This window comes from Grampus griseus, assembly GCF_964374135.1.
Source record: "Grampus griseus genome assembly, chromosome: 15".
Taxonomy (NCBI): domain Eukaryota; kingdom Metazoa; phylum Chordata; class Mammalia; order Artiodactyla; family Delphinidae; genus Grampus; species Grampus griseus.
Window position 1 is genome coordinate 57,509,661 of NC_139009.1, and position 20,393 is coordinate 57,530,053.

At 45.6% G+C, this 20,393-nt stretch overlaps 1 protein-coding gene across 1 annotated transcript in view; it reads left to right on the plus strand.

Annotated features, from left to right (window-relative positions):
* The window catches only part of ARHGAP25 (Rho GTPase activating protein 25), a 45,264-nt gene extending 35,370 nt beyond the window's left edge, over positions 1-9,894 (plus strand). Inside the window, exons 7-10 of the mRNA XM_082672837.1 lie at positions 975-1,096; positions 1,910-2,106; positions 4,710-5,233; positions 8,027-9,894. Coding sequence (XP_082528963.1) covers positions 975-1,096; positions 1,910-2,106; positions 4,710-5,233; positions 8,027-8,234 — 1,051 coding nt within the window. The 3' untranslated portion in view covers positions 8,235-9,894. The remainder of the gene's footprint in view (positions 1-974; positions 1,097-1,909; positions 2,107-4,709; positions 5,234-8,026) is intronic.
* Positions 9,895-20,393: the final 10,499 nt, after the last annotated feature.

Genomic DNA, 20,393 nt, shown 5'->3' on the forward strand with positions numbered 1-20,393 from the left:
AAAATTTCCCCAAATCCCCTCACCCAGAAAAAGTCACTGTTAATATTTGAGTGTGTTTCCTTCTGAATGTTTTTGTCTCTGTGATAGATGATCACATGCATCAATATAAATATAGGGAAACAATTTTTATACCAAATTAGAAATATATTTTTTAATAAAATATATATACATATATGCTTGTATCCTGCTTCTTTTGGCTAAATGTTGTATTGTGAGCATTCTCCTATGTCACAAAGTAGGATTATACATGACTCCGTAATATTCCATAATGTTTCCTTATTTGGACACCCCTCCCCTGCCACTTATTTGATAATTTCTCTGTATTTGGAATTTTATGTTGCTTCAGCCGATCCACTTAAAAATGGTTTTGAGAGACAATATTTAGAAGTGTTTTTTCTGATCTTTTCAGGTTTTTAAAATAGTGAATCTGAGAGCTTCATTCCTCAAATAGGTAGGATTACAGCAAAAATTCAGTGTTAGTTTTTGAGCACTTGCTGCGAATTTGAGACGCTTGCTGTTGTAACCTGAGGATGAGAGCAGGGAGGCACCATGAATTCCCATTTCTGAGATCTTCCCATGATGAAGTTTTCTTCTCTGGAGACTCCGCTGGGATAGGTGCTGAGAGCCTGGGAGAGAAGCCTGTAAAGTCAGGACCAGGGATAGTCAAACACCCATTTTAGTCCTCTTGTCTCCTCTTAGCTCCCTGAGCTGGACCCTGCCTCCTGCTGATGTGACTCCTCACCCACCCCTGGCCCCAGTGCCACCATCAGCAGCTGGGTTGCGTGTGTCTCTTCTTCCTTGATCTTGACTCTTTCAGGGGGAAGCTAAATCCTTGTAGTCAGAGCAGACTGGTCCCATTCCTGGGACCAGAAGTAAAGAGTTGAGACCCACCTCTGGGATCCTGTGGGTACCTGGAAGTGCTTCCTTGTGGCAACTTCCTATTTCCTACTCTGGGATTTCCTGGTTGCCCACAGGTTTCTCCATGAAATCCAGCTGAACTGTGGCGTTAACAAGATGAGTGTGGACAATCTGGCTACTGTGATTGGTGTGAATCTCATCAGGTCGAAGGTCGAAGACCCTGCTGTGATCATGAGAGGTACGCTGGTCCTGTGGTGAATGTAGGGGCAGAGGAAGTAAAGACAGTGACATTGCTACCAAATTGCTCTGCAATTTGCCAAGCATTTTCCGTTGATCATCTTGTCTGAGTTGTAAAATAGCCCGGTGAAATAAGCAGGCAGGAATTATGTTCATTTTCCAGGTCACAGCAGAGCAGAGACGTTAAAGATTTACCAATCATCACACAGTATGATAGGCTAGCACGAGAACAGTTAGTTAGTGTTTCTTAGTCTTTTAGTACTTTTAAACATCCTTAGCCAGAGAGAGCAAACAAGTGTGATTTTATAAGACAACTCCCAAAGAGGTTACTTGTAAGGCTGTGCTGAAAAGACTTCTGAGGTAGTGTCTTGGTTCAGTGAACAAGAGTCCTGACACGGAGTACTGATGTCTGCCATGGTTTGGGGGAGGCAGTATGCCTGGTATTCATCCTCTATGCATGCAATAAGAAATCAGATGTCATATTGAGGGTCACATCAAGAGAGAAAGATGTATTCATTTTCTTTCCTGTCGTATTGCCTATAACCTGATCAAAGACTGATCCAGAGAACTGTAGGCCGAAAATAACCCTCTTTCACCCCACTGCCATATTCTTCTTCTATCCCATCCCATTCACCACAATCTCCCACCCCAAGCAATTAAGAAGGATCCTGTGAGGAGCAAATGAGGTCCTTTGGGGCCATGTGGTTTTAGAGTCAAGTTTAGAGACAGACATCTCACGGGTGGAGAACCTTGAGGACCACCTGCCCTCTTCCCCGTAGTCCAGCACTACAAATCTCTTTCTTCTTTCTTTCAGGGACTCCTCAAATCCAAAGAGTGATGACCATGATGATCAGAGACCATGAAATCCTCTTTCCCAAATCCAAGGATGCACCCTTGTCACCCTCTGCCCCCCAAAATGACCCCAAGAAACCTCCAGTGGCGCGAAGCTCTGTGGGCTGGGATGCCACTGAGGACCCTCCAATTTCTAGGACAGACAGCGTCAGTAACATGGTAAGGTGCAGAGAGCCTTCCTCCTTCCATCCGACTCTTCCTTCCGTCCAGGTCATTCCATGTAAGAGCTGCTCTGGAGTGGCGATTTAGGGAGTCCTGGGTGATGCTGTGGCAGTGGGCACAGCTGATATAGACCCATTTGAATGAGTCTTGAAAGCCTGGCCTCTTTCAAAATCTAGTTTCTAGTTGGTATCCTGGAGGTGGGATTGGTGACATGTATGCCCATCCCCCAATGACTAAGCAATGGGAGTCCTCACTAAAGCCCACTCTAAACCCTTTTAAACTCAGTCCAGGGAATTTCGATGGGGAAACTACATATCGCAGTGTTAATGTTCTAGTGAGAGTTGTTGAAAATTCCGGGTGAAAGTCCAGAGAGAACGGTTTCCTGCTAAGCCATGAAACGTGATTCCTTTCTCAGAATATGTGATGTGTTTGTGTAATATTTCTCATTCCCTGATAAGCTGTCTCAGCAATGTCAACCCCCTCATTTGTACTGAAGGGTTGGGGCTCACGTTCACAATGTCAAAAAACTCTGCAGACTCTGAAATTTAGACTATTTAGGCCAATAATTTACAAAGCTCAAATATTTTAACGTATTTATAGAGGCAAATATTTTTTAAAAGAACGTGTGAACTTTATATAGCAGCTTAATTCTTTATGTGTGGTCAAGGAATGAATGTAAAATTTCCAGTTTGCCGGGTAATGTCAGTTGCCTACTGTTAATCCTGAGGTTGATTAAGAATGTATTGGAAAAAAGATGGTGGTAGTTGTGATTTTTCTTGGGTGAGGCCTGTCTGGACACAGTGCATTTACTAATACTCTAAAATAAATTAATATTTAGAAATGTTTATACGTCATATAATGAAATCATCCCAGACGTCTTTGAGAGTAGCCAGGGTTGCACTCATTTGACAGGTTTCTGTATTTATTGTAACAGTATGGGCAGCAATGGACAGGCAGTGTGCTGGGAACCTTAAATAGATCACATCTGGAGTCCTCACCGTTACTTTGTAGGGCAGAATTTATCATCCACATTTTATAGATGAGGTGCTGAGGCTCAGGGAGGTTGACCAGCTGTCCCAAGATGACAGCAGTAGAATGGTAGAGAGTGGGACTTAGATCTAGTTTGCACCTCAGGGCCCAGGTCCTTCTGATTCCAGGTGGGGTTGCCAAAGCAGGTGATGAGCTAGAAGCATCAGACAGACAGCTTGAGACCTGATTCTCTCATTTTAGGGCTCAATCTTTTTAATTTAATCTAAAAATATATAGCATCACTCAAGAAAGTCAAAACAAAAGAGATATGTTTAGAACTCCTGCTCCCTCTGCTGTCTTCACCCACCTTATCTTTCCCTGCCTTTATCAGTTTCTTTTTTATCCTTCCAGTGTTCCTTTATGCAAATATAAGCAGATATGAGTGTAAATTGTTACTTACCTCCCTTTTTACACAAAGCATAACATGCTCACTCTCTCCCTCTCCACACACACACACACACACACACTACTGTGTATCTTGAATTTTTCTGTTTAACAGATACCCTGGAGACCTTTCCATGTCAGTACATAGTCAGTACCTCATACAACCTCAAGTTTCTGGCAGATGTATGATGTTCCATCCTGTGCATGTACCGTGATCTACTCAGCCAACCTCTATAGATGAACAGGTTTCTTTTACTCCTTTGTACTACAAGCAAGGAGGCAATGAATAACCTTGACCATACTTCATTTTGTGCTCAGGCAAATGTATTTCTGGGATAAATTCCCAGAAGTATGATTGCTGAGTCAGAGGGTAAATAGATTTGTAATGGGTAATTTTGATTAAAATTGTTAAACAGTGGTTGTGCCATTTTGCACTTCCACCAGCAATGCATGAAATAACCTATTTCCCTATAGTTTCGCCAGCAGGGTGTGTTGTCAGATTTTGGAGGATTGCCCATCTGTTAGATGAGAACTAATATTTCAGTAATTTTAATTTCAGTTTGAGTTTTTCCTGTTATAAGAGTGTTCAAACATTTTTTTTATGTTGCATTTTTCCTCCATGAAATCTCTGATCTTGCTCTTTGCCCATATTTATATTAGTCTTTTTCTTCTCAATTTTTATGAACTTTATGCATTACGGAGAGTAGCCTGTTGTCTGTGATATACATTGCAAATATGTTTGTCAGTTTGTCATTTCTTCTTTGATTTAGCATGTAGTGGTTTCTTTGTTTTATTTTTAATTTTGTGGGTCATGGAAACACGTGTGGGTTGAATTTATCAAATTATTCTTATATAGCTTCTGTATTTGGGTCATAGTTAGAAAAGCTCCCCTCCCCCCCATTCTAAGGTTATAGAAGAATCCTAGTTTAGGGCCCCTTACCACAAGCAAACCATTGATTTTAGTCAGCAGTTTACCTCTAGAGCATGAGTTCCTTCAAGTATAATATCCTTTTGGAAAAATGCCACACAGATAATCAACTAATGTGACAAATTAGGAGATTGTCTTCTAATTGAGTTTCATAGGTGTGTGGCCAGGAGATACTTTCTTTCAAGTCTCTAATCCTTATCTTGGGAACGTGACACGTGTGGGAAAAACCCATGTAACATCCGTGGTCACTTTCTTCTAGGCCAGCGACTCAGATGCAACCAGCCCCACTGGACAACGGCCAAGTGATGGGTGTCTAGAAGACAAAGCATCCAGGGAAAAGCCAGGAGATTGGAAGCTGCAGTCACGGAAAAGGACTCAGACGCTCCCTAACCGGAAATGCTTCTTGACATCAGCTTTGCAAGTTGCCAACAGCTGCAAAGTAGAGATCTTTAAAAATGAGTTCTGGTCTTCTTCGGAGGGGAAGGCAGGGGACGGGCACAGGAGAACGATGTCTCAAGGTGTGCCACAGTTTCTCGACTCCCAGCGGACTTCCACCTACGATAACGTCCCCACGCAGCTGGGGTCCCCTGGGGATGAAGCCGGTACACTATCATCCCAGGCCTGTGACTCCAAGAGTGATGCTCTTGCCAGCCTAAACTCTGAAACCGGGCCTGGGAGAAATAACTCTGGAGAAGAGGAACTTGAATCTTTGCAGAGGATGGTCCAGAAGCTGCGAAAGGAAATAGAAACACAGAAGCAAATGTATGAGGAACAGATTGAAAAGTAAGTCAAAAGTAAGAGGGCCCTGGGCAGCCACTCGCCTTCCATCTTGAAAGCAATAGGGATTGTTCTTCTCTGCCAGAGAAGTGACATTATAAAACTTCAGTTACAGAAGACGCTATCTACAGCAGTTGGGCCTAATGAGGAACAGGGCAAAGGCATTGAGGAGATGACTAAATTAGTGAAAACTCTAAGCTTTACCTTACATTCATGAAAAGTTAAATATGTAGCTTAAGTAGTTTAATCAACTGTTTCCAAACAGTGGTTGTTTAAGCATCAACATGTCTTAATGAATTAAGAGAAATTTTAAAAATTTTCATATTAATGTCATTCATCAACTCTCAAACATTTATTGAGCATCTACTATGTGCCAGGCACCATCTCAGCTGTTAGAGAATAGCACTGAACAAAACACACAAAAGCCCTTTTGCTTATAGAGCTTTCCTTCTAGTGGAGACAGACAGAGAATACAAACAGATAATTTAAACATATGCTATGTTAGATGATGGAAAATGCTAGGGAGAGAAATAAAGCAGGGCAGGGGGTTGGGGAGCTCAGGAAGGGGGTTCCAGTGTTACATAGGGTGGTTGAGGAAGGCCTCACTGAGAAGGTGACACTCGAGCAAAGGCCTGAAGGAGGGGAGGGAACTAGTGAGGTCCACGTGGGAGGGGTTGGGGTGGGTTTGGGGGAGAGCAGGCAAGGCAGAGAGAACCGAAGTGCAGAGGCTATGGGAGGGGAGGGGTCTGGCGTGTTCATGCAGAGGAGGAGCGGTGGTTGGTGGCAGCAGGGGAATGACTGAGGGGAGAGGGCAGAGAATGCAGAGGGCCTGGTCAGCCACCTGAAAGCCTAAGTGAGGCAGAGCTTCTGGGCACCCCTGACCTGACTGAGGCTTCACTGGGTCAGGATCACTAACTCTCCACGATCTCCGACTGCAGGGGTGAACGGAAGCGAGGCCAGTGACATGGCCATTGCCACCATTTCACACAAATCTCTAAGATGCTCGGACATGATTTGCTCACTTGAGTAGATAAACTACTTCCTTGAAATCTTTTTCACACCACTGATTTTTCCTGAGAAGAAACCTCAATCCAGATTTGCCTGAAGTCACACTAATCAAAAGTTAGTAAAATGTGAACCTAGTGGGGTTTTCAAACGACGGGTACTTTTCAGTCCCTAGAGACTCAGGTACATGAAAGAAAGACTTTGGTTAGCCTGATCCTTTGTTCCCTGCAGAGGGCCGCCCATCTAGAACAACACGTAACTTCTTGTCTAAAAACCTGAAATCAGCTGTTTATAGACTCTGAGACTTGGGCGACATCTTGGCAGTGACCAAGGCAGCCCCAGAGCAGACACTGAGCCCCAGTTTCTAGCACGGGGGTCTTTGACAGGGTGGGGAAGAACTAGCTGCCCTTGAGGTGGCCGCTCCTCCTGAAGGGAACAGAGTCTTCTGAATCCACTGTCAGGGGAGCCTCCCATTCCATCCTCGGGAGAGGAAGGAGAATTAACATTCTACAGTGCCTGCTCTAAGCTTCATGCTTCAGACACACCTTCTCATATAATCCCCTCAGTTATCCCGTGAAATAGGTAATACCCCCATTTTACAGAAGAAATGGGAGTTTAGGAAGTATAAAAAGATTGCACAGCTCGTCATTGGTGGGGCTGGGATTCGAACTCGGGTCAGCCAACCTCCCAAACCCACTCAGGTTCTACCTCTCCACTGAAGTCAGTGGTCAAGATCTAGCATGGTGTCTCTTTTGAGGTTTCCCCCCCAAAACAAGAAAGATATGGAAACCTCAGAGAAGAAAACTAAATTTGTAATGGGTGGAATTCCAGAGGAATGAGACTAATTTGGCTTTAAGAAGAAACAGGCAGGGGCAAGCAAAGCTCTGAAGAGAGGCCATTGCCTGCAAAATGGACCAAGGCCCTTGAAGATAGAAGCCAGAGATGGGCTCAAACAGGAGCTCAAGTCTCCGTATAAAAATGAGCAGGCCATTGGGTAGCAGGGAAGCTGCATCTCACAGAAAGAAATTCTGAAGCCACTTTCCAATCATAGTCTCCTCATCGGCCTGAAATTCCCTCCTTTGGCTCAAAAATGTCATATGTACTCTCATTCCCAAGGGTTAATTCGGCACAGCCTGGAGGGAGAGAAATGGGCACCTGAGGCTAGACTAAGGTTTTGGCCAGTAACAGTGAAAATCCTGCAAATTCAGGAATCCAACAGATCCTTCACTTGGAGTGGGATTCAGAAGCAAGGGTGGGACTGGCAGGACAGTTATTCCCAAGGGGCAGCTCCCCCAGATTCTCCAAATCTCGGTCCCCAGGAGCCTTCATAAGAGAAGGCTCTGGTCCGTGCTCTGCAATGAAGCAGGATGAGAAAGCATGCGTGTGCACACAGGTGCCGAGAATCTGGAATCTGGATGGGGTTCAGCAGTCAGTCAACCTTGCAACTGAGCAGGACAGATGCAAGGCGCTGTGGGACTGTAAATATTAGAGGTGGTCTCTTCATTCAAAGACTTTATTGTGTGGTGGGAGATACAAAACGCAAAATGGCATGAAAAACAACACAAGAGATGTCATGGTATGGGTGACAAATGACAAAAATGGGGACAGGCTCTGGGAATTCAGGTTTACTGGGAAGTCCTCCTGTCGGGGGTGGGACATAACTAGGAAGTACAGGTTGGAGATGGGTCTTGGGATGTGGAAGGTTAAGTGGACAGAGGGGGTTGAGGGCAAGGCTGAAGAGAAAGTCTAGAGGTCACACCCCATCCTTTCATTCTTTTCTTTCCTTCCTCGTAGCCTTGAAAAGGAAAATTACGATGTGTGGGCTAAGGTGGTGAGGCTCAGTGAAGAACTGGAGAAGGAGAAGAAGAAGTCTGCAGCCTTGGAAATCAGCCTCCGCAACGTGGAGCGCTCCCGGGAGGATGTGGAGAGGAGGAACAAGGCCTTGGAAGAGGACGTCAAGGAATTTGTCAAATCGATGAAGGAGCCCAAGACCGATGCTTGAGCGTCCCAGGAGCACCACAGAGACAGCCTGCAGAGACCTAGCAATGCTCCCTTTCTCGCTGCTAGCTGATGTCCAGGAAGCGATATTCCTCCCTAAGAAGGAGAGGACATTTTGGGGGGGAAAACATCACATTTCCCAGTAGATAAATCAGTGGAGTTTGCAGGAGGATAAGCATGAGCAGGGACTTGTGTGGACATCTCCGAGCCCCGGGGCTGTATTCAAAGGGATTGCATTATCCCACTGTGGTCTCAGGCCGAGTGAAGTGGCACCTCCCATGGCTGAATAGCTGTGTCCAATGGAGACTCTGCTGCAGGCCACATCCCAGGACCCAGGCAACAGGCTGACCCCAACAGAGGCTGGACTGAGGAGCTGGTTCTTTGTTTCCTGTGTGGGACATTTCACCTAGTCAGATGGCCTCCGGGTGTCTCTGAGACACAGGGGCCAAAAATGATATTCAGCTTTTGATTTCTCGCCGTGGTGGGCTGTGTTTTGAAGGGCTGCACCTACTGAAGCCAGGACCCCATTCTGCCACCCATTCTGCACACTCTCCAGGGCTGCAAACTCAAAATTAGTATTAGGCAAAGACAAAACAAGCAGTAAACTGGATTCATGAAAGCAAAAGCAATTAGAAAATTAGATTCAAATTTAAAAAAAGCAGAGCTCTTGGCAATCCATACAACACCATTATGAGAGTAAAAGTCTCCCCTGCCTGGGGAAAGATGTGCCGCTCTCTGGGCACATGGCTTGATGAGCAGGTCACGGGCTGCGTTCCAATCCCACTTGCCTTTCAGGGGCCACGGCTGCATAGGGCAGGCCCACTATGATACAGCTTCCTTAGATGCTAGTTGGGTGTTTAGATAGTAACAGTCATCCTTCTGCATTAAGCCACCCTGGCCAAGGCCCCTGGTGAGGCCCCAGGCCTTGATACGTAGGATGGTGGAGTCTTTCGTGGTTTTTGTCATTGTTCTAGTTAGGTGGTCTCCAGGCTCTTTTGACCATGTACCCCATCAATAGAAAATATTTGAGCATACATTCCTCAATATAGGTATATTTATTTATTTATAAATTATACACACATACTACTGTATTGCTAGATCATAAAACATACACAGGACAAAAACTGAATCATGATGAGATAAAAACAAATATAAGTAGATATTCTCAAATGTGCTTTTAGCTCTGGAAACTCCTGGCCCAATTTCCCAGCAGGTATTACCTGTACTAATGTTACATAGTTCATCCCATTACTCCCATAATTTTCTTGAACTCTTGAAACCACGTGGCTGAATTAGTGGTTTGGAATCTCTGGTTACCACAGTGAGAGTTTAGTCTTCTGCAGCACCTGTGTCTCCTCCTTTATTCCTTTCTCTCCCTTCGTTTTCTGCCTTTTTCTCCTCCTCTCTGTGCTTTCTTCAGTCTAGTTATTCCCCACTGCCTGTGGCCGTGACATATTACTCACAGAGTGAAAGGGATGGACAGGGGGTCGGTGTTTCTCAATCCTGCTACCCAGACCCTGCTCCGCCCACCTCCAGCCCCCCAAGGACCAGACTGACAGAGGGCAAGGATGAGCCCTAGAGCTCCTCGTAGAGACTTGCTTACAGCAGACTGGGGGCGGGGAGACTGATTTGGAACATCGTTAAGTAAAGCAATAAAATATTTGATTTCCTGAGTTGATTTGTTTTTCAGTTACAGAGTAGCAAACATAGAAACACTTCCTGAACACCTAATGTCCACTGATGAGTGTCTGTAGTTCTGCCAGACGTGTGCCATGTTCTCCCATGGGTTCCTGGCACGGACCCTTTGAATGCTAACATAGACGTGAGTATGGAAGTAGCCGGCTTCACAGTTCCAAAGGGAACATTTGTTTGAAGGAGCGAAGAGGAAGCCCTGAAGCCTGTTTTCTTGGGGGTCCACGTTATAGGACCTTGCTGGGTCTCAGGCTGGGTGGAAGGCCCATGTTTGAATCCCAGGCCCCTCCTGGTCAGGTGATACCTCTCATTCCACACTTTTTGCCAGAACTGCAAGATCACAGAGCGGCAGGTCCAGCACCAGAAGACAGAAAGTCAAGTCTTCACAATCGAGAGGGGACCTGGCTTGCCTAAACTGCTCCTGTGCCACCCTCCATATGAGGAGAACACAAGAAAGAGTTTCTCCAGGACCCCAGGCCGTCGTGAGTCCAAGGAAGGGCCAGGGAAGAAGATCTGGGGTCTGAGGCCACTGTCCTCAATGCCCCAAAAGACCACCTATGCTATGCATGGCAACGTAGCTCCAGGCCTTACCTGGACCTGGGAGCCAATTTCTGGAAGGCAGAGCCAGACTGACCTATGTCACCGGTGCTCTCCTGGACGCAGGAGCTCCCACTGTTACTTTCAAAGCCCTGCCATGGGCAGGATCTACTGAATCTGCCTTTTTCCAGCCACCCACTCCTTCACCGTCCCCTCTCTTCTACCGGCACAGGTGCTGAGAACTCCAAAAGGTCTGCAATATGCATGTTCAAACCCCTTGCCCTCTTCCCACCAACATTCTACATGTCCTCACAGCCTCGAGCATGACACGTTAGGGCATTTTCTCCTAAGCGTGAGGCACATCTGATGGTTTTCCATACGTGTGTGCACTGGGTAGGACACTTTGTATTAGGGGATTGGCTGGGATGAGTCCTGTCTATATCCGCTTGGACCACTCTAACGAAATCCCACGGACGGGGGGGTAGCTATTGGCCACAGCTCTGGAGGCTGGAGGCTGAGATCAAGGTAGGTGAGGATCCTTTTCTGGGTGGCAGGCTTCTGGTTGTATCCACACATGGCAGAAGGGGGTAGGGAGCTCTGTCGGGCCTATTTTGTAGGATATTAATCCCATTCGTGAGGGCTCTACCCTTATGACTTACCTCCCGAAGGCCACATCTCCTAATACCATCCCTTTTGGGGGTTAGGATTTCTACATGTGAATTTTTCTGGGGGATGGGGTGACAAACAGACCAGAGCAAATCTTTTCCAGTGAATCTTGGTCAGTCTGAGGCCTGGAGAGATGGAATGTGACGTCACTAGTACAGAGTCTGCTGCCAAGGATGCAAACAATAGACGTTTTGTTGTTGTTGTTTTGACCAATTGTTTAAGTCCTGCTCAGAGGCCCATCCTCTCAGGAAGCATGGAGCAGGGGACTTCAAAGCAGCCCAGGGCTCTCGAGAAGCGGGGGAAGAGATGCAGCACGGCACAGTAGCTGATGGCTGGGCTCCCAGCTCAAGACAGGAGGATGTGTGTGCACTGACATCATGTAAACTTCCACATTCCATCCCTTCCTCTGCAGATACCATCAGGCTGTGTGCTGGCCCGGGAGCAGAGAGATCACTTAGAGGCTAGTCCTGCCATTCATGTGGGCTGGCTTCACGAGAATGGCATGAAATCTTTCATCCTGCAGGAGAAGCCTGGGTGAAGGGAGGCCCCAAGGATGGAGATTCAGCTGTTGCTCAAGGCTGGCCTTTGGTCAGCAACAGAGAGCTGCCGAGTGACTTCAGACAAGGAGTGAGCAGAGAGTACCAACAAGGATATGCAATGCCAGCCTCTCTTTCCTCTGATGCCTGGAAACTATCTTAGGATCCTAGAACAGCACTGGAAGACACCCTTGAACTTGTCTAATCTAACCTGTTCATTTAATGGATAATGAAACCGAGACTCAGAGACAAGTGAATTGCCAGTGTTTATGCAGCAACGAGGAAGAGGATTAAAGGGCTCCTCTGATCCACTGTTCAGGGATTCTTGGCTTCTGTCCAAAAGTTCTCTCCCCCAGTTTCACAACCATGCTGTGAAACTCATTGAACACCAGTCACTAAGTACTTCCAGAATATAGAGCTGGGCTCAACTCTTGGTCACAACAAGACCCACCTCATATAGTGCCAGTTTCCACTTCCTCTGCATTACCAGTGCTGTCCTGAGACAGTGGTTCTCAGACTTGGCCTCACAATAGAACCTCCTTAAGGATCTGATGCTCAGATCCCACCCCATATCAACTGAATCAGAATCTTAGTGGTGGGACCTGGGAATTTTCTTTTCTTAAAAAAACTTTCCAGTTAAGTCTAATATGCAGACAGGATTGTTAAACATGGTTCTAAAACTGCTAAGTTTGGCTCAAGTCATGACTAATGATAATATTAAATCTACCTGCTCCCCTTTCCCATCTCCAGTCAACACAACGATTGATTGGAGGATACTCTCTGTCCTCCCTTCTTGTCAGTTTATCATGTGTTCACTCATTTAGGATAAGAGATGCCTACAAGATAGAAAATGGATTTAGGATATGAACCCATTTTTTAGATGGGGAAAACTGAGCCTGAAGATGTTACCAAAGAATTTCAGTATAACAGTAGTTTAGTTATTGAAGAAGTCCCAGGAGTTTGATACTTCCTTAATACCTGGGGATACACTCAACTTATACTTTAAGGGTTGACATAGGCCAAGGAGATAAGCACTTCAGGGCTTGATTTAAAGAGTCCTGAGAACAACTCTGATTAAAACCATCTCCCTTTCAGACTCATAGTAGATCGAGAAATCTCTACCAGGAGTCTTTGGGATATTAACCACAAATGTGACATTCCTGGGAGACACCCGTGAAGCTTGCGTTAATCATTAGTACCATCTTTACACCATGTAGTTATCTGATTCCTAGCAGAGAGCTGTGTAATTAGAACGGGAGCCTGGTGGGATCAGTTGTGCTGTGGGTGGTGAGGTGGATGGAGTGTGAGACTTCACCACGGAATAGTGAAGTGGGGGACGCTGGTCACCTGAGAGCACAGGGTGTACAATCTGAGATGGGTGAAGAGGTAGGGACTTAAAAGGGGACAGGGGGACTCAGGTAGCAGGACGGAGAGCTCATTTGCTCTCAAACAAAGCTGACAACTGATCAAAGTTGGCACTTTGACCACCTTTTCTGCTCCCTTCTCCCCTTTACAGATTGGTGTCCTCCCAGCCTGCAAGGCCCATCATGTTCAGACATCATCCTGGATCCTTGATTGGTGTCATCATCATCATCAACATCATAACAGGAACTACCATTAATAAGGAACAAATACCATATATTCTCTGTGCCAAGGATTTTGTACATGTCCTCTCCTTTAAATCTTAAATCGACTCTTGGATTAAATGCTACTCTACCAATTTTACAGATGACAAAATTGAGGTTTCCATGTAGCAGAGCTGGGAACTGACACAAGTCTGTCCAATTTGCCCAATGCTATGGCCCTCATGTAGAGGAGTGCAACATAGAAAATGATCTCTTAAGTAATGATAGATTAAAATAAAATTTCCAAGAACGTTCCAAGTTTTTTAAGGAGAGAAGACTGGTGTGGGTCCAGGAAAAAAAATCACTAATTTCGCCTTTTCTGACTCAGCATCAATGTGGAGAAATATCTGTGGGCAGATGCCTCCCCACAACCCCGGATCTCACCCCACCTGCTTGCCCTGAGGATGGATGGAGGCCACACATCACCTGGTCTTTGCCTGGAGTCAGTTCAGGTCCCATGTCATCGGCTCCACACTTAAAAGATCTCTTGGGAATAACTCTGGGACTGGGGTCTCCTAAGAGCCTCTGGTTCTACTGTGCTAAGAAGTCAGTCTCTCTACTCTGAACTTTCTCACTTATTCTCAACCCTCTTTTCCATTTATTTAGAAAACACTTTTCTCTTCCCAGGAGCCTAGAAGGGCCCTCAGTGGGCATGCTGGATGCTTTTGAAGGATATCCTGCCAATGAGATCGTTGGGAGAGAGAAAAACCTCCCCCTGTTCCACGTGGAGGCGGATGTGGTGGCAGGGGTGGGGACACAGGGTCACGCGTTCCCCATCATTTCCTCATCTTAAGATGTGTCATAAGTTAAATATATGCTCTGCCCTGTGTAACCTTAGCTAAAACAGACCATTCTGGCTGGAAGCTTGCAGCTTCTGAGCAGAAGGCACAGGACAATCTTCAGTCTGTTTCACATGGTCTGTTTCCTAAATACTCCTGGTAGATCAGCGAGCAGAGGAAATGTCGCCATATGAACTGCTCTAAAAATAAGGCTCATCTAATGATGCGTTTACCCACACCTGCCCTCTGCTTCTTGCTTTTTATCATTACTGCCTTTCGGCTAGGATGCAAAGCCCTAATTTCCCTTAGAAGCTGTCCTGGGGCTGCCACCAAACACGTTCATTGGGAACTTGAACTTGATCACCAGGAAGCAGGTGGTCTGGATTAGATATAGTGTTTATTTTAGGACCGGATATTACCTTCAACAAAAAAACAACCCCAAACAGAAAAAGCCAATACCCTGTTCTGCAACTGAGCTTACTCACCTGCGGAAATGCTGGTCCTTAAACAAAACTAATACCCTCAGAATCCAGCTATCGCCTTCAAGATTCTCATGCAGGATTTCATGGTATTGGACCCAATTGTGTGCACGTCGGTTGTTTGGCTTGCCCTTCGTAATACTCACTTAGTCTTTGATAGACATTATTGTGTGTCTTCCTTGCTGTTCTGAGAGTAGTGGAATCTGTGCCCCAAAGAATTTGAGAATGACTGAAAAAATAATATACATGAAAATCATATGGCATCTAGAATCTTCCATTCCTGATGGTTTATCTCTACACAGTGATAATCTGGGTAGCTGTGTTGCCAATGATATCTTTCCTCAGTACAAGTAAACTGCACCTAAGATACAGCAAAATATTACAATACTGATTCTTCCTCCTACAGTTGAGTGTTTTAGAAGAGCTACATTTGTATGGACATTTTAAAAAACATAATATACTTATTGAGTGCTTCTATTCCCTAAGCATGGTAGACTCTGATTTACCGGCAATATTTCTATTACATCTCACAGTAAATTATGAGGGAGGCACTGGTATCATCTCCATTTTGCAGATGAGGAAACAGGCTTCCAGAGGTTAAGTAATTTGCTTAGGCTCATAGTTAGTATCCTGCTAACTAATTTCAAGCATGCAGATTTTTTTTTCATTTGCATACCTGAAATTAATATGTCCAGTGTGTGCTTTTCCAACACCACAAGCAGTTAATTCTGACACTCTCTGCGGGGAGATGGCATCTCCCGCGGGGAGAACCCACAGGTTAAGGGCTTAGTCCTGCAAGACCGCTCCCCCATTCAACCCTTCAGATACCAATTGTCACCTGTGCCTCTAACTGACCTGGTACAGATGGGGATCCCACCATCCCCTCCTCAGTTGTGATTAATTTACTAGAGTGGCTCACAAAATTCAGAGAAGGATTTTACTCACTAGATCATAGGTTTATTATAAAAGAATATAACTCAGGGACAGCCAGATGGAAGAGGTGCACAGGGCCAGGTACATGGGAAGGGGCGCAGAGCTTCCTTGATCTCCCTGCATCTCGATGTGTTCATCAACCCGGAAGCTCTCCGAACCTCATCATTTTGGGTTTTCTGAAGGCCTCATTCCATAATCACAATTGGTTAAATCATTGGCCCTTGGTGATTGAACTCATCTCCAGCCCCTCTCCCCTCCCCGGGTAAATGACGAGACCAAGGGTATGGACCACTGAATTGGCCCTAGTGATTGTTACCTATCTTCCTTACCTGGCATTCCTATTTAAATTGTTATTTTAATTTTTCATCAAATGTGATGAAAAATTAATTCATGAATTAATTCATGAATTCATATAATTTAAATGCAAGTGTCAATTAAAAGTAATAATTATTATAATGGTAATAATCACCAACTTTTATTGGGTACTGAATATCGCCGGCCAGACTGTTCTAAGTGCTTTTTTTGTATTAGCTGAGTTAATCCTAACAAAACCCCCAGAACTAGATAGCACTCTCCCCTTTTTATAGCAAAGGAACTTGCTTCTGTTTTTGCTCCTGCCTTTTACTGTGACTCTGCAAACTGTCTCGCATCCAGAGGAAAGCATTTTTCTGACAGCTTCTGGGGTCGGAGATGGATCTGGGGACACATGAGGGCAATGCTAACACTTCAAACAATCTCCAGTAATTGGGTGAATTGTTCATCTGACAAACTGACTTTTGGCAAATTAGTCTGCTTCACATGCTAATAGCCAAGCTCGGCCAACTGGAAACAGAGATTTACCGGAAACCCCAGTAAAGCATAAGTGAAGTTCGCACCTGGTAGGAAAAGAATTAGACAGAGGGTACAAGGAAAGGCAGAGGCCGCTTCCTGGACCACTGAACTGAAGATCAGGGCTGGGACAAGGTGGGATGAGGCAGTGGTTAGAGACCCTGCAGAGAGGATCAGCAGGGCCAGAGAAAGCTCGCCATTTGGAACTCCAGGGGGAAGACTCCTGTCTCCAGGTTGCCTGTGCAGTTGCACAGCCAAGGGGGGCAAATGCAGCTCCTTCGCTCTGCTGTCGGCAGCCTGCACTCTGCCCTCCAAGCCTCCATCCTGACTGCTCACCCCAAGGAAGGGGGCCTTTGCTCCACACAGAAGCATGTGCAGGTTGCTAAGCCCAGCACCTGCAGGGCTGCACCAGCCCACGATGGGCACTGTCTCCATCCGACACCAGGGAGCCGCACAGGCTGCTGATGACTCTCCAACAGAGGTCCTGGTGGAGCGGAAATGGAAGCCTAGCTGTTGAGAATGAGGAAGTTCAGGCCTGCCAGGCTTGTTATAAGTAACTTGGTAAAAACTCAGAGACAGAGGGGAAAAGAAGTTCCTTAGATCTCAAGAGATCTGCAAGGGGTCCATCTTAAGATAGTTCTTTATTAGTAATTGAAGATACTATTATTACTTATAGCAGATGAAAAGCTCTCTTGTGGATAAAAAAAAAATCAGTATCAAAAAGATTTTGGAATGAAATAGAGTTGCCGTATGATCCAGCAAACCCACTCCTGGGCCTATATCCAGACAAAACTACAATTTGAAAAGATACATGCACCCTAATATTCAGAGCAGCTCTATTTACAAGAGCCAAGCCATGGGAACAACCTAAGTGTCCATCAACAGAGGAATGGATAAAGAAGATGTGGTGTATATATACAATGGAATATTACTCAGCCATAAAAAAGAGTGAAATAACGCCATTGACAGAAACGTGGATGGACCTAGAGATTATCATACTAAGTGGAGTAAGTCAGAAAGAGAACCATATGATATCACTTATATGTGGAATCTAAAATATGACACAAATGAACCTATCTACGAAACAGAAACAGACTCACAGACAGAGAACAGACCTCTGGTTGCCAAGGTGTGTGTGTAGAGGAGGGAAGGATTGGGAGTTTGGGATTAGCCGATGCAAACTATTATACATAGGATGGATAAACAACAATGTCCTACTGTATAGTACAGGGAACTCTATTCAATATCCTGTGATAAACCATAATGGAAAAGAATATGAAAAAGAATATATAGGGCTTCCCTGGTGGCACAGTGGTTGAGAGTCCGCCTGCCGATGCAGGGGACACGGGTTCGTGCCCTGGTCCGGGAGGATCCCACATGCCGTGGAGCGGCTGGGCCCGTGAGCCATGGCCGCTGAGTCTGCACGTCCGGAGCCTGCGCTCCGCAACGGGAGAGGCCACAACAGTAAGAGGCCCGCGTATCAGCAAAAAAAAAAAAAAAAAAAAGAATATATATATATATATATATATATACACAACATTGTAAATCAACTACACTTTAATAAAATTAGATAACAAAAAGTTTTAGGAATGGAGAGAACCATTGGGCTGAGAATTTAGCAACAGAGACCCAGACTTCCATTCTAAAATTACTTCCTTTCTCTAGGGGGTGGGTCGTACTCCTTAAGTGTAAACAGGGTTATTGCCTTGGGAGAATTGTATCTAGTTTTTAATTATTTAGTCTACTTTGAGGTGTCCACTCTGCCTCCTAAAGCATTACCTGCCAGCAGGACAAGCTCAACTACCTGCACTCGGTGTAGGGGGCACTTAGAGCATGGCCAGGCCAGCGCCACTATGTAGGACCTGCACCCCGTCCCCGGCTCCATGCGTGCGCACACCCGTGGTCCCTATGTTACCCTGGGACCCACCGTGTCAGCTGAACATGGTCCTTGGCCCAGCTTGGCTGTCTTCCTCTGGGGCCCAGGACCAATGCCACGACAAGGCTGCCACAGCAACGTGCAGTCCGTCGCTTTAAGGTGTCTCCTCTCTCCCTATCGTCATGCCATTCATTTGACTAGCAGTGCAAGTGCCCCTCAGAGTGACCTGTGAGACATCACTTCCCTCACCCATAAACTGGGCCAGTGGGGAGATCTGTCTTACCCATCACGCATGATGACCGAATAGGATGGTGCCTGTGAAAGGACGATACAAATGTGAGACCTTGGTCTGAGGATTAGGGTTCTGCACTTCCAGATCCCCAGAACAGGAATTCTCCTGAAAGCAGGCTTTGCACCCCGTTTCCCTGTCAGCGCTCTGGCTCCCAAGCAGGAGCAGGGCACAGATTCTTCCCAGCCCCTCTGACTGCCTGGGTTGAGGATGAGGGTTGTTGCCCAGATGGAGGGCACCTAGACCTCCTGATGCAGCCCGAGAAAATGGGCTGTTCGCGCACATTAAGTCACTATGGGGAGTTTCACGTCCCTGACCATCGGGGAGCCTCCAGGGCAGGAATGTGCTTACACAGCTCGTGGAGACCCCAGGGATCTGGTTCCTCCCTTTTGCCATCCAGGAACCGTGTTCGCGTCAGAGCACTTGGTGTGGAGGAAACGTCTGAAAGAGATACAGAAGCAAAGCTTGCCCTTCAGCCGAAGCCTCCTGCTCTAGGACAGAGGGATGAAGAGACTCTGATGCAGGTCGAAGCTTCCTGTTCACTCCTGCACACCACTAAGAAAGCAGTCTTTCTATTAAAAAAAACAAAACGAAACCCATTTCTCCCTCAGATGTTCTTTTTTAAAGTTTTTTATTGAGGTATAGTTGATTTACAATGTTGTGTTCTCGGCAAACGTTCTTTAATAGCCTTTTAAAAGGCATTGTTTCAAAACAGCTCAAGGTGGTGAACAATGAATAACATTACCATTTGTGTAAAGACTCCTGAATTTGAATCCCAGTTCTTGTCTATTCAATAATGTTATTTTGAATTTTGCATCACCATTAAAAATCATCAGAAAACCTCCCACCCTTGCTGTATTAGTTTTCTAGGGCTGCCATAAACAACAGGAATTTATTTTCTAATAGTTCTCGAGGCTAAAAGTTCAAGGTCAATGTGTGGGCAGGGTCGGTTTCTTCTGAGGCCTCTCTCCTTGGCTTTCGATGACCGCTTTCTGCCTGTGTCTTCACGTGGTTTTTCCTCTGTATGCATCTGTCCTAATCTCCTCTTCTCGTAAGGACATCAGTCATATTGATCTAGAGCCTACCCTAATGACCTCATTTTACCTTAATTACCTCCTTAATTACAAAATTACAAAATCTCTCCAAATATAGTTGCATTCTGAGGTGCTGGGGGCTAGGACTTCAATATATACATTTTGGAGGGGGTCACAATTCAACCCTAACACTTGGTAACATTTTTATCATCATCACTTACACCTCCAATGAAGAGGCATTCCCCACTTTTCAGAATTTCCTCTGCACATCAGTAAAAATTTTAATATCTTCACAACTAGAAACCAGGGGCTATTGTTTCATTTAGTTTTAACTCCCCATTCTGACACTGGAAAAAGGCAGACCTAGGGAGAAGCTTCATCAGAAGAGGAGAGGAGGAGAGTACTCTTCTTAATCACTGTGGCGAGCTTTTCTAAGCTCTCATTCCAGACTCCCCAGGAGCCCTACCTATCTCCCAGCTGGCAGAAGGCAGGGATAACCTAATTGTGTGTGTGTGTGTGTGTGTGTGTGTGTGTGTGTGTGTGTGTGTGTGTGTGTGTGTGTAAAATTCACATCTCTTGATTCTGAACAGTCCTCAGGAAAAAAAAGTAGTGGGGGTCAGCGGAGGTGGTGGCAGGAATGAGATGACCTTACACTTGCCTCCTAGTAGCTGAGGCAGGTCTGTAGAAAACTGCTAGAATTTGGAGAGATGTCCCCATAAAGGTGAAGATGGCGTTTTTGAATGCCCCTCGGAGACCATAGGCCTAGCTGTTAAACCCACTGTGAATGAGGGAAGAAACCAATGGAAAGTTGAGAAGTCCTCAACGAAAAGTTGAGAAGCGTTGGTGGCCCACTCCTGCCACTAGTGGGAGCTCTAGGTTCATGCCGCCA